This window comes from Poecilia mexicana, unplaced genomic scaffold (assembly GCF_051168715.1).
Source record: "Poecilia mexicana isolate PSO_F unplaced genomic scaffold, ASM5116871v1 scaffold_10, whole genome shotgun sequence".
NCBI classification, from domain to species: Eukaryota; Metazoa; Chordata; class Actinopteri; order Cyprinodontiformes; family Poeciliidae; genus Poecilia; species Poecilia mexicana.
Window position 1 is genome coordinate 19,883,469 of NW_028263379.1, and position 13,320 is coordinate 19,896,788.

Here is a 13,320-nt window from a genome sequence, read left to right on the forward strand (position 1 = left end):
ATATATAATCACACTGAAATCCGCGGTCTCCAGCGACATCATGTGGTAAATAATCAGTTTGAGCCTGAAACCAAAACATTTATTAAAGGAAGCAGGTTTACGACGAGGCTATACAAATAACGATATTGAGATTTGGGCAGGACATAACAGACAAGTGAACAGTTATTTACTGAAAAAGAAATGGAGTTTTACAAGTGTCAACATTATAATAGTTAAAGGATTTTGGCCTTATGCTTCGACCCAGTTGAAAAAGGCACTTTTCAATGAAGCAAAAATGATAGCTAAAAACCATGACATTTGTCAAGAAACTATATAATAGTAATTTTCATTCAAAGATTAAAGTTAAAAAGAAAAAAAAACATAAAACCATTAGATGTGTAGCGATAAAACGACTTACAATATAAATCCTACTAACTTTTGAATACATATTATAGTATGACACTATATATCGCTTACCTTTTCTGTGTTTGGTAAAGTCTGAGTTCTGGTAAAGGTGTCTGTTCCGCTAATACTGATCAGTTCAGCATCTACAGGTGGAAACGGGGCGGGGAAAACCACTACGTCACTCTTCAGTGTGTCTGAGCTGAAACACACGTCATACTGCTGAGTAGCTTTAGAGTAAGACCAACTCCCGTCAGGGTGGGTGGTGATTATGGGGGCGCTGTACCTGCTGAAATCACTGTCTGTCCTGTGGCATCTGACAGCTATTAAACTGATGAGACTCAGCAGAAAGATCACAGACACTGACACGATGGCGATCAGTAGATACAAGTTCAAATCAGAGAAGTTGTCCTCCTTTATAGGCACATGTCTGAACTGAGTCTGGACGTCAGCTGTGGTTTCAACCACCATCACATCAATAGAAACAGTGGCTGACAGAGAAGGTTCTCCGTTATCAGAAACCAGCACCACCAGTGGGTGAGTTTTCAGGTCATTGTCGCTCATTCTCCTCTTAGTCCTGATTTCTCCGGTGCTGGTTCCGATCCTGAACAGGTTGTTTCCTTTGGGCTCCGACAGGTGATAAGAAAGCAGCGCATTGTATCCAGAATCTGCGTCCACAGCCCTGATCTTTGCTACAAAGTATCCCGCTTCAGCAGAATAAGGGATGGTCTCACTGTTAACAGAGCCGTGCTCAGAATAAGGAGCTAAAATAGTTGGATTATTATCATTTTCATCCAGGATTAAAACATTTACTGTAACGTTGCTGCTGAGTGGAGGAATACCAGAATCTGTGGCCTGAACCTTAAACTTAAATGTTTTTAACTCTTCGTGGTTAAAAGACTGTAAACAGATTATATCGCCAGTGTCTGAGTTGATGTTTAAAAGCGAAGATATTGGAATATCATTAAATGACACAGGTAACAATTTGTAGGTAACCTTCGCATTGTCATATAGATCAGAATCAACTGCTTGCACTGTATAAAGTGTTGAACCTATTGGGGTGTTTTCTTTGACATGAATGTGAAGCACTGGCTCCACAAATCGAGGAGGATTGTCATTGACATCAGCGACACTGACTGTAACGATTTTCATACTGGACAAAGGCGGACTTCCCTCATCTGTTGCTATTATGGTGATATTATGAGCAGAAATATTTTCTCTGTCCAGCTGTCCGTCAACTATTAACGAATAGTCATTTTTGTAATTGGACTTTAGCTTAAAAGGAACAGATCCAACCACGCTGCATTTAGTTAAACCGTTGTCCCCGCCATCTTTATCGACCACTGTTATTAAAGCAAGTATCGCTCCTAATTTTGCGTCCTCTCTTATTGGTGTCACTAATGATGTTACTAATATTTCTGGAGCATTGTCATTAATATCGATCACCTCTATTAGTAATTTAGCATGGGCACTACGAGAGGAGGCTCCCTGATCCTTTGCTTGCACTCTCAGCTCATAAGCAGGCGTTTTCTCAAAATCAACGCTACTCTTCAAAGTAACTGTTCCAGTTTCAGAATTCATATCGAATACTTTAGTTAGGTCAGAATTACCTCGTCTTAGAAAAGAATACACGATCTTACCATTCATGCCTTCGTCTAAATCAGTGGCATTTAATTTTATCAATACATTCCCTGGTTCTGTGTCTTCATTTACACGTACTTTATAAAGAGATTTACTGAATATCGGCGTGTTATCGTTAACATCTATTACATTTACATGTATCTGTAATGTACCAGATCTCCCTGGTATTCCTCCATCCACAGCGGTCAGGATGAGTTTAAGCTCTGGCTGTTTCTCCCGATCTAAAGCTTTCTCAAGCACAAGCTCAGCAGATAAGCCATCTTCACCGGTGCTTTGAACATCGAGTGAAAAATGTTCGTTCTTATCCAGCTTGTAGCTTTTCACTGCGTAGTTCCCCATGTCTGCATCTTCTGCGACTGGCAGAAGAAAGCGCTCTCCCGGTGACACGGATTCAGAGATGTTCAGAAAATACAAATGCTCGTTAAAGTCGGGCGAGTTGTCATTAATATCTAAAACGTTCACTTCAATGCGGTGTAGAACCATCGGGTTCAACAAAACTGCCTGTATTCGTAGAGAGCATCGTTCGGTGTTTGAACATATCTCCTCTCTGTCGATCCTGTCGTTAACAAATATATCTCCGGTCCCTAAATTTACGTCAAAATATTTCTTACTGTTACTCGAAAGAATGCTCAATTCTCGGTCCTCCAGTTCTTGCACATCTACGTTCAGATCCTTTGCGATATTGGCCAGCAAGGTCCCTTTGTTCACCTCCTCGGAAATGGTGTAAGATAAATGCGAAGCACCGCATTCACAAAGACAAAGCAGCACAATCCAACATATCCAGGAGCATTTCTCGTTCCCCATCCTGAACAATGAACGCAGAATTCCTTGTATCCCAGTTGATCCAGTATGTTTTATATATCTCCCTCGTCAGTAGAAATACCATCATCAACAGCAACTTTTTTTTTCTTTCACCACGGCACAATCGGACAGTCTCTGCCAACGGATAACCAATTGGTGTTTTCGCTCCGCCGTGCAAAGGTGGAGTTGACACGGGCTGTAAAAAAACGTACCGACGGTCTCCAGCGACATCTTGTGGGAGTTTGAAGTAGACATGAGTAGACTAATCATACATTTTAATTCAGGCTCTTCCCGACGCTTTGAGTACTTTAAAATTTAACGGAAAATAATTACCCTTTAAATCTTGTCGTTCTGCGGACTTTTCTAATCACATTGTATTGAAGCAACAGATTAATATCTACGATGCATTATAAGAAGAAACAAACTCAATGTTATGAAATAGTAAAAAGCATGCTTCATTTTTTTAACAAAATATTTGACCAGTCTACCATATCAATCTAAAATGATCAGGTTTCGGAGTTTCCATGTTTGATTTGAAATATGTGATTGTTTTCAGTACCATGGAGAGGTTCATACACTCATGGATATTCTCTGGAGTCACCTTATTTTCAGATGATCACATAAAAAGTCAAAATAGTTACTATTAAGAGCAAACTAATGCATCTGTAAAAAAAAACCTGAAACACATGATAAATTACACAGTATATGAAAAGGCAGCAAAGTGCAGCATGCTAATGGCAATGATCTACATACCAATGTCGCACAAAAATGAAGCTAATTACTTGCGATTAGTCAGTAACGAACATCAACAAAAGGAACACTGAGCACCAGCAGTAAACATCCACTCATTGAATTCACATTAAAGTGCAGAAAATTTCGCAACTAGATTGGACCATTATTCTAATCAGACTCAAAAAAAAAGAAAAAAAAGCGACAAAAAGTGCTCAACACAACTTAGCATCATAAAATGTTGGTGGTCCAGCAACAAGCTAAATAATCCAAATTATTGCTGTATTGGAAGTATATATTAACTTGATCTGACGTGTTCATTTCATTCTGTACCATGTAATTATTTAAGCAAAAATTCAGGAGCACATGTATCTGAAAGTAAAGAAAAAGCTCGCTGTTTTTGCTTGAATATATATTAGAGAGAAAACGGAAAGCTTGAAGTTAGAAAAAAAAAAGCACAAACATGTTAAAAAGCAAAAGCCTACCTTTTCTGTGTTTGGTAAAGTCTGAGTTCTGGTAAAAGTGTCTGTCCCGTCAATACTGATCAGTTCAGCATCTACAGGTGGAAACGGGGCGGGGAAAACCACTACGTCACTCTTCAGTGTGTCTGAGCTGAAACACACGTCATACTGCTGAGTAGCTTTAGAGTAAGACCAGCTCCCGTCAGGGTGGGTGGTGATCATGGGGGCGCTGTACCTGCTGAAATCACTGTCTGTCCTGTGGCATCTGACAGCTATTAAACTGATGAGACTCAGCAGAAAGATCACAGACACTGACACGATGGCGATCAGCAGATACAAGTTCAAATCAGAGAAGTTGTCCTCCTTCATAGGCACATGTCTGAACTGAGTCTGGACGTCAGCTGTGGTTTCAACCACCATCACATCAATAGAAACAGTGGCTGACAGAGAAGGTTCTCCGTTATCAGAAACCAGCACCACCAGTGGGTGAGTTTTCAGGTCGTTGTCGCTCATTCTCCTCTTAGTCCTGATTTCTCCGGTGCTGGTTCCGATCCTGAACAGGTTGTTTCCTTTGGGCTCAGACAGGTGATAAGAAAGCAGCGCATTGTATCCAGAATCTGGGTCCACAGCCCTGATCTTTGCTACAAAGTATCCCGCTTCAGCAGAATAAGGGATGGTCTCACTGTTAACAGAGCCGTGCTCAGAATAAGGAGCTAAAATGGTTGGATTATTATCATTTTCGTCGAGAATTAAAACATTAACAGTCACGTTGCTGCTGAGCGGAGGAACACCAGAGTCTGTAGCCTGAACTTTAAATTGTATTGTTTTCAACTCCTCATAGTTGAAAGATTGCAACGCACTAATTTCACCCGTTTCTCCGTTTATATGCAAAGTAACTGAAAGTGGTGTTTTAGCAGGATTTTTATCAATTATAGAATAAGTAATTTTAGCATTTTCGTTTGCATCCGCATCCTGTGCTGTGGCCTTTGTGATTATTTGTCCAACTTTACTGTTCTCTTTCAGATACACATTTATATCACCTTCTGGAAATCTAGGTGCATTGTCATTGACGTCAGAAATATAAACTTTGACTACAGCAGTACTAGTGAGCGGTGGGTTTCCTTCATCTAGAGCAGTAATAGTCAAATTATGAACGGATACTGTCTCCCTGTCAAGAGGACCGTCAATTATTAATGAATAATAGTTCTTGTAGTTTGACGTTAATTTAAATGGGACGGAGTCTTGGATTTTACAACTGGTGAGGCCATTCGGTCCTCCGTCCTTATCGCTCACTGTTACCAAAGCAATGACTGTTCCAACTGCCGCATCTTCCTGCACAGTACTCATCATGGACGTTATCGAGATTTCTGGTGCATTATCATTAATATCAACAACCTCGAGCAACACCTTAGCGTAACCACTCCTGGGGGATCCGCCTTGATCTGTTGCGCGCACTCTTAATTCATATACATTACTTTCCTCGTAATCTAAATCAGCTTTCACAATAATATCACCGCTGTCCGGAATAACACTGAATTTCTTAGAAGAGTCTACCGTTCCGCCTCCCATTAAAAAATATGTGACGTCTGCATTCGGACCCTCGTCTAAATCAGTTGCATTTAATTTTAATATTGTTGTACCCACCGGTATGTTTTCGCTGACACTTACTTTATAAAGTGAATTACTGAACAAAGGTGAATTATCATTGGCATCTATCACGTTTACGAGAATTTGCATGCTGCCAGACTTCAAAGGTTTTCCTCCGTCCACGGCTGTCAGGGTCAGTTTCATTGTGGATTGCTTTTCTCTGTCTAAAGCTTTTTGCAGAACCAACTCGGCAGACACGCTGTCGCGACTGCTGCTGACATCTATCGAAAAATACTCATTTGGACTAATTTTAAAGGTTTTGACTGAATTAATGTCAGTATCTGCGTCGTGAGCCGCTGGGAGAGGATATCTTTCCCCCATGGAGGATGATTCAGAGATATTGAACACATGGATTTTCTCTGAGAATGCCGGTGCGTTATCATTAATATCCAGGATGTTTACTTCAATGCGATATATGTTCATGGGATTGCTAAGGATTCCCTGTATGTTTAAGGGACACTTGGGTGTATTAGGACAAAGCTCTTCGCGGTCGATCCTGTCGCTTACAAATAACGCTCCTGTTTTTAAATTAGCTTCAAAATACGTCTTACTATGTCCAGATACAATTCGAAATCCTCTTTCCTCCAGTTGCTGTGCGCTGACGTGTAAATCCTTGGCAATATTCCCGACCACTGTCCCTTTGTCCACCTCCTCGGAGACCGAGTAGGAAATCTGAGCGGAGGACCAATCAAATAAACAAAGAGAAATGGCGAGCAGCATCCATTCGGCATCTCTTTTCTGTTTCCGATTCATTATTGTACAAAATGGTCAATCCAAACTAAACTCATTTACTTATAAAACGGCAAAAAAGAGAAAGAAAAAATACGTCCAACATCTTCGAGTCTCGAGACCATCTCTCTCCACGACGACGTTTGCAAATCCAAACCAACACCAAGTACAGAGTGGTTCAAAATCCAGTAAAAGGAGGAGTTTCAAATCATTAGACGAGCATGAGGGAATGCATGGTCTCGGGTGACATCTTGTGTCCGATATACAGACTTTCATAGATTAACAATAATAATAAAAACCCTGGCAAAATCAGTCAGTCAGTGCTCTTGTTTTTTTTTTTTTTTTTTTTTTTTTTTTTTACCGAAGAAACATCAAGAAAATATAGCTTCCGGTCAGCCTAGTAATATTTACGTGAGTTGATAAGTATAACCTTCAACCACACAGTGTGAAAAGTCTGAAATATAGTGACCACTTTAGAAGAAAAGCACAAATAGATGAAATAGCGTTAGAGAAATGCTACGACAACTAGTAGAAGTAATAATATTAATAATAATAATAATAATAAATAGTTAGTACAGCTCTTTGTAGTTATTTTTATAAATAATTTAACCAGTAGTCATATTGACATTGTATTACAGCACCATGGCTAGCGCCGTTTGCGAGGATTGGTGGACCACAAACGAACTAGTCAAAAAGGTAAACTCACAACTATGCCAGATTTCACTTTCATTTAATAGTGAATTTATTGCAAATTGACTGATGATGAACATTTTTCATCGATGTTTGTCGGCTTATCAGGAAAATAGAAAACCACTATACTTTTCATGGGTTTAGACACATGAAAATATTACATACGATGGAAGTTGTAGCAAGAAAATCGACTTTTACCATTTAAAAAAAAAATATAGCGTTTTGAAGATAACTCACCTTATCTTTGTTTGGTAAAGTCTGAGTTCTGGTAAACGTATCACTCCCATTTATACTGATCAGTTCAGCATCTACAGGTGGAAATGGTGCGGGGAAAACCACTACGTCACTCTTCAGTGTGTCTGAGCTGAAACACACGTCATACTGCTGAGTAGCTTTAGAGTAAGACCAGCTCCCGTCAGGGTGGGTGGTGATCATGGGGGCGCTGTACCTGCTGAAATCACTGTCTGTTCTGTGGCATCTGACAGCTATTAAACTGATGAGACTCAGCAGAAAGATCACAGACACTGACACGATGGCGATCAGCAGATAAAAGTTCAAATCAGAGAAGTTGTCCTCCTTTATAGGCACATGTCTGAACTGAGTCTGGACATCAGCTGTGGTTTCAACCACCATCACATCAATAGAAACAGTGGCTGACAGAGAAGGTTCTCCGTTATCAGAAACTAACACCAACAATGGATGAGTTTTCAGGTCACTGTCGCTCATTCTCCTCTTACTCCTGATTTCTCCGGTGCTGGTTCCGATTCTGAACAGGTTGTTTCCTTTGGGCTCCGACAGGTGATAAGAAAGCAGCGCATTGTATCCAGAATCTGCGTCCACGGCCCTGATCTTTGCTACAAAGTATCCCGCTTCAGCAGAATAAGGGATGGTCTCACTGTTAACAGAGCCGTGCTCAGAATAAGGAGCTAAAATAGTTGGATTATTATCATTTTCGTCTAGGATTAAAACATTAACAGTCACGTTGCTGCTGAGCGGAGGAACACCAGAGTCTGTAGCCTGAACTTTAAACTGAAACGTTTTTAACTCCTCGTAGTTAAACGACTGCAGATTTATAATATCTCCTGTATTTGAGTTAACTGTGATCATTGAACTAATCTGCGTATTTTTCGGAGAATTAAGTACGCTGTACGTTGATTTAGCATTTTCATCTGAATCTGAGTCAAACGTAGTTAGCCTATGAATCGTTGTTCCAGTTTGGATGTTCTCTTTTACAAACACGTTTATTAGAGAATCAGGGAATCGAGGAGGATTGTCGTTTACATCAGAAACCTCAAGCGCAATTACAGCTGCTGTCGAGAGCTCAGGTGATCCCTCATCTGTTGCTTCAATTGATATATTATATTTGGAAATATTTTCTCTGTCGAGTGGTCCATCGACCAACAAAGAAAAGTAATTTTTATAATTAGATTTTAATTTAAATGGTACAGAACCTGTTATCTTACAATTTATTTGACCATTTTTGCCTCTGTCTCTATCAGTCACCGTCACCATCGCAACAGCCGTGGCTATTTCAGCGTCTTCCTTTATTGGGCTCATAAGGGATGACACCAATATTTCTGGAGCGTTGTCATTAACATCAATCACTTCGACTAAAACTTTGCTATGCGCACTGCGTGGAGGACTGCCTTTGTCTCGTGCTTGAACACGAATTTCAAATGCTCGGTTTTCCTCATAATCAATGTTGCCTTTAACTATAATCTCTCCGCTGTTGTTATTAAGGGAAAATATTTCTTCTGGATTTAATCGCGCCCCCTCTGTAAAAGAATAAACGATCTGACCATTGACACCCTCGTCTAAATCAGTGGCACTCAGTGTTAATAAAATTGTGCCCACATTTGCATTCTCAGTCACTTGTACTTTGTAAAGAGGCTTGCTAAATACCGGCGAATTGTCGTTTACGTCCAAAACATTCACTTTTATCTGTAAAGTTCCTGCTCTAGGGGGTTTTCCGCCATCGACTGCAGTCAGAATCAGCTCGATCACGGGCTCTTTTTCTCTATCTAATGCTTTTTGCAGTACTAATTCAGCAGATGCACTCTGGTCACCAGCGCTTTGTATATCTAATGAGAAATACTCATTTGTGTTTAGCTTGTACGTCTTCACCGAATTAGTTCCCACATCTGCATCATGAGCCACTGGGAGCGGATGTCTCTCCCCAACATGCGAAGCTTCAGATATATCAACTGTAATCGCTTCCTCGAGAAAAAAAGGACCGTTGTCATTAATATCATTTATCAAGACCTCGATTCGGTGGAGGCTGCGAGGGTTGCTCAATATGGCCTCGATGTTTAAAAAACATTTTGCCAGATTCGGACAGAGCTCCTCCCGGTCTATCCTTTCGCAGACGAAAATTGCTCCGGATTCAAGATTTATGTCGAAATACCGTTTTTTGTACCCAGATGCCATTTGGAGGTCCATGTTCTGCAGCTGCTGCACACTGAGGTTTAAGTCCTTCGCAACGTTTCCAACCACTCTGCCTTTGTCCACCTCCTCGGAAATGGTATATGATATCTGAGCCACGGACCGGTCACAGAAACAAAAAAGGGTGAAAATCAGGATCCACATGTTATCCCATCGTGTCCGAGCCGCCATCGCTTTTCAAAAGAATCCCCACACGTTCTGCTTTAGTGCTTAAAAATGCATGTTTTTCTTTCATATATTCATTCTTGCAAAAGATCCTCACTCGCTACGGTTCTCGCTCATCTGCGAGGCGTTATCACAAAGCAGCATCCGATGATGACGTCGTAGCTTTGTCTTGAATAAGGGAGGAGTTTCCATCATATTAAAACAGCTTTTGTTGCGCGGTCTCTTGCGACACCTTGTGATTACTTAACTGTACAACAAACTAATGTACAACAGTTGTACAACAACTGCACAACAATTTGTTTGGGCAACTGCGCAGCAAAATATCTTCTGTTGGAATAGAGATACTTTTATAAAAATGCTAAATTAATAAGTTATGTAATTTAAAAGCCAAAAACACAAACAAGTCACTGGTTAAAAAAAGAAAAGAAATCGCACTCAGCGTACTAAGTTGAACGACACAGCGTCAGCACCAAGAACAGCTCTTCACTCTCAACACAAACTGCAGCGAAGAGGCAAACAACGGTCAGAACCATGGACAGCGCATGAACAGAATTCCAGCGTCTTTCTGCCACTTAATAACTTTGATTTATAACAGACAAAATGAAAACAAAACAAAAAAAAAATATCTGTTGTTAATATTTTTTGAAAAATATAGAGTTTCTGAAACTCTGGCTAAATAAAGGCTTCCTGAAACTTCACCATTAATTTAATTTAAACATTAATAAAAACATAAAGAATGAAGCAATTGTGGATCACTTTAAAACGTCCTCAATATGGTAAAACGGTGAGTATAATTGACATGTTATTAATTTATTGAGTGAATCTAAATTATTGCCTTATCAAAGGAAATACTCAAACCACAGCTCCAATAATCTTCTGGACAGTTTGGTCTTGTAGCTGATTTTTTTTTAACACATTGCTTTTAAGCAAAATTAAAATTGACTCAACACGTGTGCACTACTTACCTTTTCTTTGTTAGGTAAAGTCTGAGTCCTGGTAAAAGTATCACTCCCGTTAATACTGATCAGTTCAGCATCTACTGGTGGAAACGGGGCGGGGAAAACCACTACGTCACTCTTCAGTGTGTCTGAGCTGAAACACACGTCATACTGCTGAGTAGCTTTAGAGTAAGACCAGCTCCCGTCAGGGTGGGTGGTGATCATGGGGGCGCTGTACCTGCTGAAATCACTGTCTGTCCTGTGGCATCTGACAGCTATTAAACTGATGAGACTCAGCAGAAAGATCACAGACACTGACACAATGGCGATCAGTAGATACAAGTTCAAATCAGAGAACTTGTCCTCCTTTATAGGCACATGTCTGAACTGAGTCTGGACATCAGCTGTGGTTTCAACCACCATCACATCAATAGAAACAGTGGCTGACAGAGAAGGTTCTCCGTTATCAGAAATCAGCACCACCAGCGGATGAGTTTTCAGGTCATTGTCGCTCATTCTCCTCTTAGTCCTGATTTCTCCGGTGCTGGTTCCGATCCTGAACAGGTTGTTTCCTTTGGGCTCCGACAGGTGATAAGAAAGCAGTGCATTGTATCCAGAATCTGCATCCACAGCCCTGATCTTTGTCACAAAATATCCCGGTTCAGCAGAATAAGGGATGGTCTCACTGTTAACAGAGCCGTGTTCAGAATAAGGAGCTAAAATAGTTGGATTATTATCATTCTCGTCCAGGATTAAAACATTTACTGTAACGTTGCTGCTGAGTGCAGGATTACCAGAATCTGTGGCCTTAACCTTAAACTGAAAAGTTTTTACTTCCTCATAATTAAAAGACTGCAGGCTCATTATATCTCCAGATTCAGAATTAATACTAATCATTGGGGTGAAATGCTGTCCTTTAGCGTTAGTTTCCACAACCGAATAGCTCACCTGACCGTTTTTGTTTATGTCAACATCGACTGCTGTTACCGTTTTTATGATTGTACCAACTTTACCGTTTTCTTTCACATATACGTTTATAACAGGTTCCTGAAAATCTGGTGCATTGTCATTTACATCAGAGACAAAAATAGCAACAACGCTGGTGCTTGAGAGAGGAGGTTGCCCCTCATCTGAAGCTAATATTATTACATTGTACTGAGAGGTCACCTCTCTGTCTAAATGTCCATCAACAACCAACGAGTAATAGTTTTTATAGTTTTTCTCAAGTTTGAAAGGAACTGTGTTTACAATCTTACAGGTAACTTCCCCATTTTTACCACTGTCTCTGTCTAGTACCGAAACAAGAGCAATCGCAGTACCGACGGGAGCGTCTTCCTTGACACTACTCGCAAGTGACGTCACAGTGATTTCAGGAGCATTATCATTAACATCTATGACTTCGACCAGCACTTTACTGTGAGCAGACATGGGGGGCTGGCCTTTATCTCTTGCCTCCGCACGGATTTCAAACGCTTTCTTTTCTTCATAGTCGATTTCACCTTTCACTGAAATGACTCCCGTTACAGAGTCTATTTTGAAAGTATCAAGGACATGATCTTGATCTTTACTGCGAAGAGAGAACACTATTTCACTGTTTGATCCTTCATCGGCATCTGTGGCATTTAAAGTCAAGATTGCTGTGCCAATTGCGACGTTTTCTAGCACGTTTATCTTGTAAAGACTGCTGCTAAAAATAGGCGCGTTATCGTTTATATCCAAGACATTTATTTCAATTTCTGATGTACCTGAATTAGCCGGAGAGCCCCCGTCGAATGCAGTTAACATGAGTTTTATATTTGATTTTGTCTCTCTATCTAAGTTTTTTTGCAGCACCAGTTCTGGAGATATGCTCTCTCCTCTTTTGTGTGTGACAAGACTGAAATATTCATTTGGACTGAGCTTGTAGCCGCTAACGCCATTTTTACCAACATCAGCGTCGCTTGCTTCCGACAAGGCTAATTTAAACCCTGGCGAGGTATTTTCTGCGACATCCAATAGTTGCGATTTCGCATTAAAAGCAGGAGAATGATCGTTGACATCTTTAATTTCTATCTCCACGCGGTACAACTTCAACGGGTTGTTTATTACCGCCTCCAAACTAACAATGCATTTGGACTCATCTGCACACAGCTCTTCTCGATCTATCCTCTCATTAGTGGTCAAAAATCCGGTCTTTAAATTTACCTCAAAGTATTTATTTTTAGATGCAACAATTTGAAACAAGCGGGAGTCCAAATCTTGCACGTTCAAGTTAAGGTCCTTCGCAATATTTGCTATGTTAGTGCCTGGTTTTACCTCTTCTGAAACAGAATAAAACAGCTGTGTCGTCGCCGCTTCCTGGTAACAACCCAGCAGTCCCAGCAGAAAATGTGTCAAAGCAGGTCTCCAGAAATGTGTTGGTAACATAATTCCGTTTAAAGATATCAAAGTATAGTTCGTTTATATTTCCTTTTCCTCTGAGCAGTCAAAATTCAAGGCAAGATCCTTCGCTTTGTTGAAATGTACTCCATAACGTCGTCCCGTCTGTTCCCGAATCTCTTTGTGCTGAAAATCGCAGCGAGTCTCCTTTTGCTCTAGGAGGAGCGTTACCACTTCAGTGTTACGGTCTATAGCGTCGCTTTGTGGCGATTTCGCAAAACCACACTCATCAGAAATAATAATAAAAAAATGATACCTTGAATAAAAATACATTAAGA

The 13,320-nt window shown here is 40.4% G+C and overlaps 1 protein-coding gene and 3 pseudogenes across 1 annotated transcript; all 4 read right to left on the reverse strand.

The window, feature by feature from the left end:
• Nucleotides 1-3: 3 nt before the first annotated feature.
• On the reverse strand, nucleotides 4-2,844 carry LOC148157076 (protocadherin alpha-3-like). The gene has a single exon (XM_088009582.1). It carries the CDS (start codon nucleotides 2,824-2,826, stop codon nucleotides 442-444), a length of 2,385 nt encoding a protein of 794 aa, XP_087865708.1. The 5' UTR covers nucleotides 2,827-2,844; the 3' UTR covers nucleotides 4-441.
• Nucleotides 2,845-3,903: 1,059 nt separating this feature from the next.
• Nucleotides 3,904-7,197, reverse strand: LOC148157077 (protocadherin alpha-2 pseudogene; annotated as a pseudogene).
• Nucleotides 7,198-7,280: 83 nt separating this feature from the next.
• LOC148157078 (protocadherin alpha-3 pseudogene) lies at nucleotides 7,281-10,404 on the reverse strand (annotated as a pseudogene).
• Nucleotides 10,150-13,269, reverse strand: LOC106933150 (protocadherin alpha-3 pseudogene; annotated as a pseudogene).
• Between the last annotated feature and the right edge of the window lie 51 nt (nucleotides 13,270-13,320).

Excerpts from the sequence above, each read along its gene's own strand:
- LOC148157076 (XM_088009582.1), bottom strand. The coding sequence starts at position 2,826 with ATGGGGAACGAGAAATGCTCCTGGATATGTTGGATTGTGCTGCTTTGT.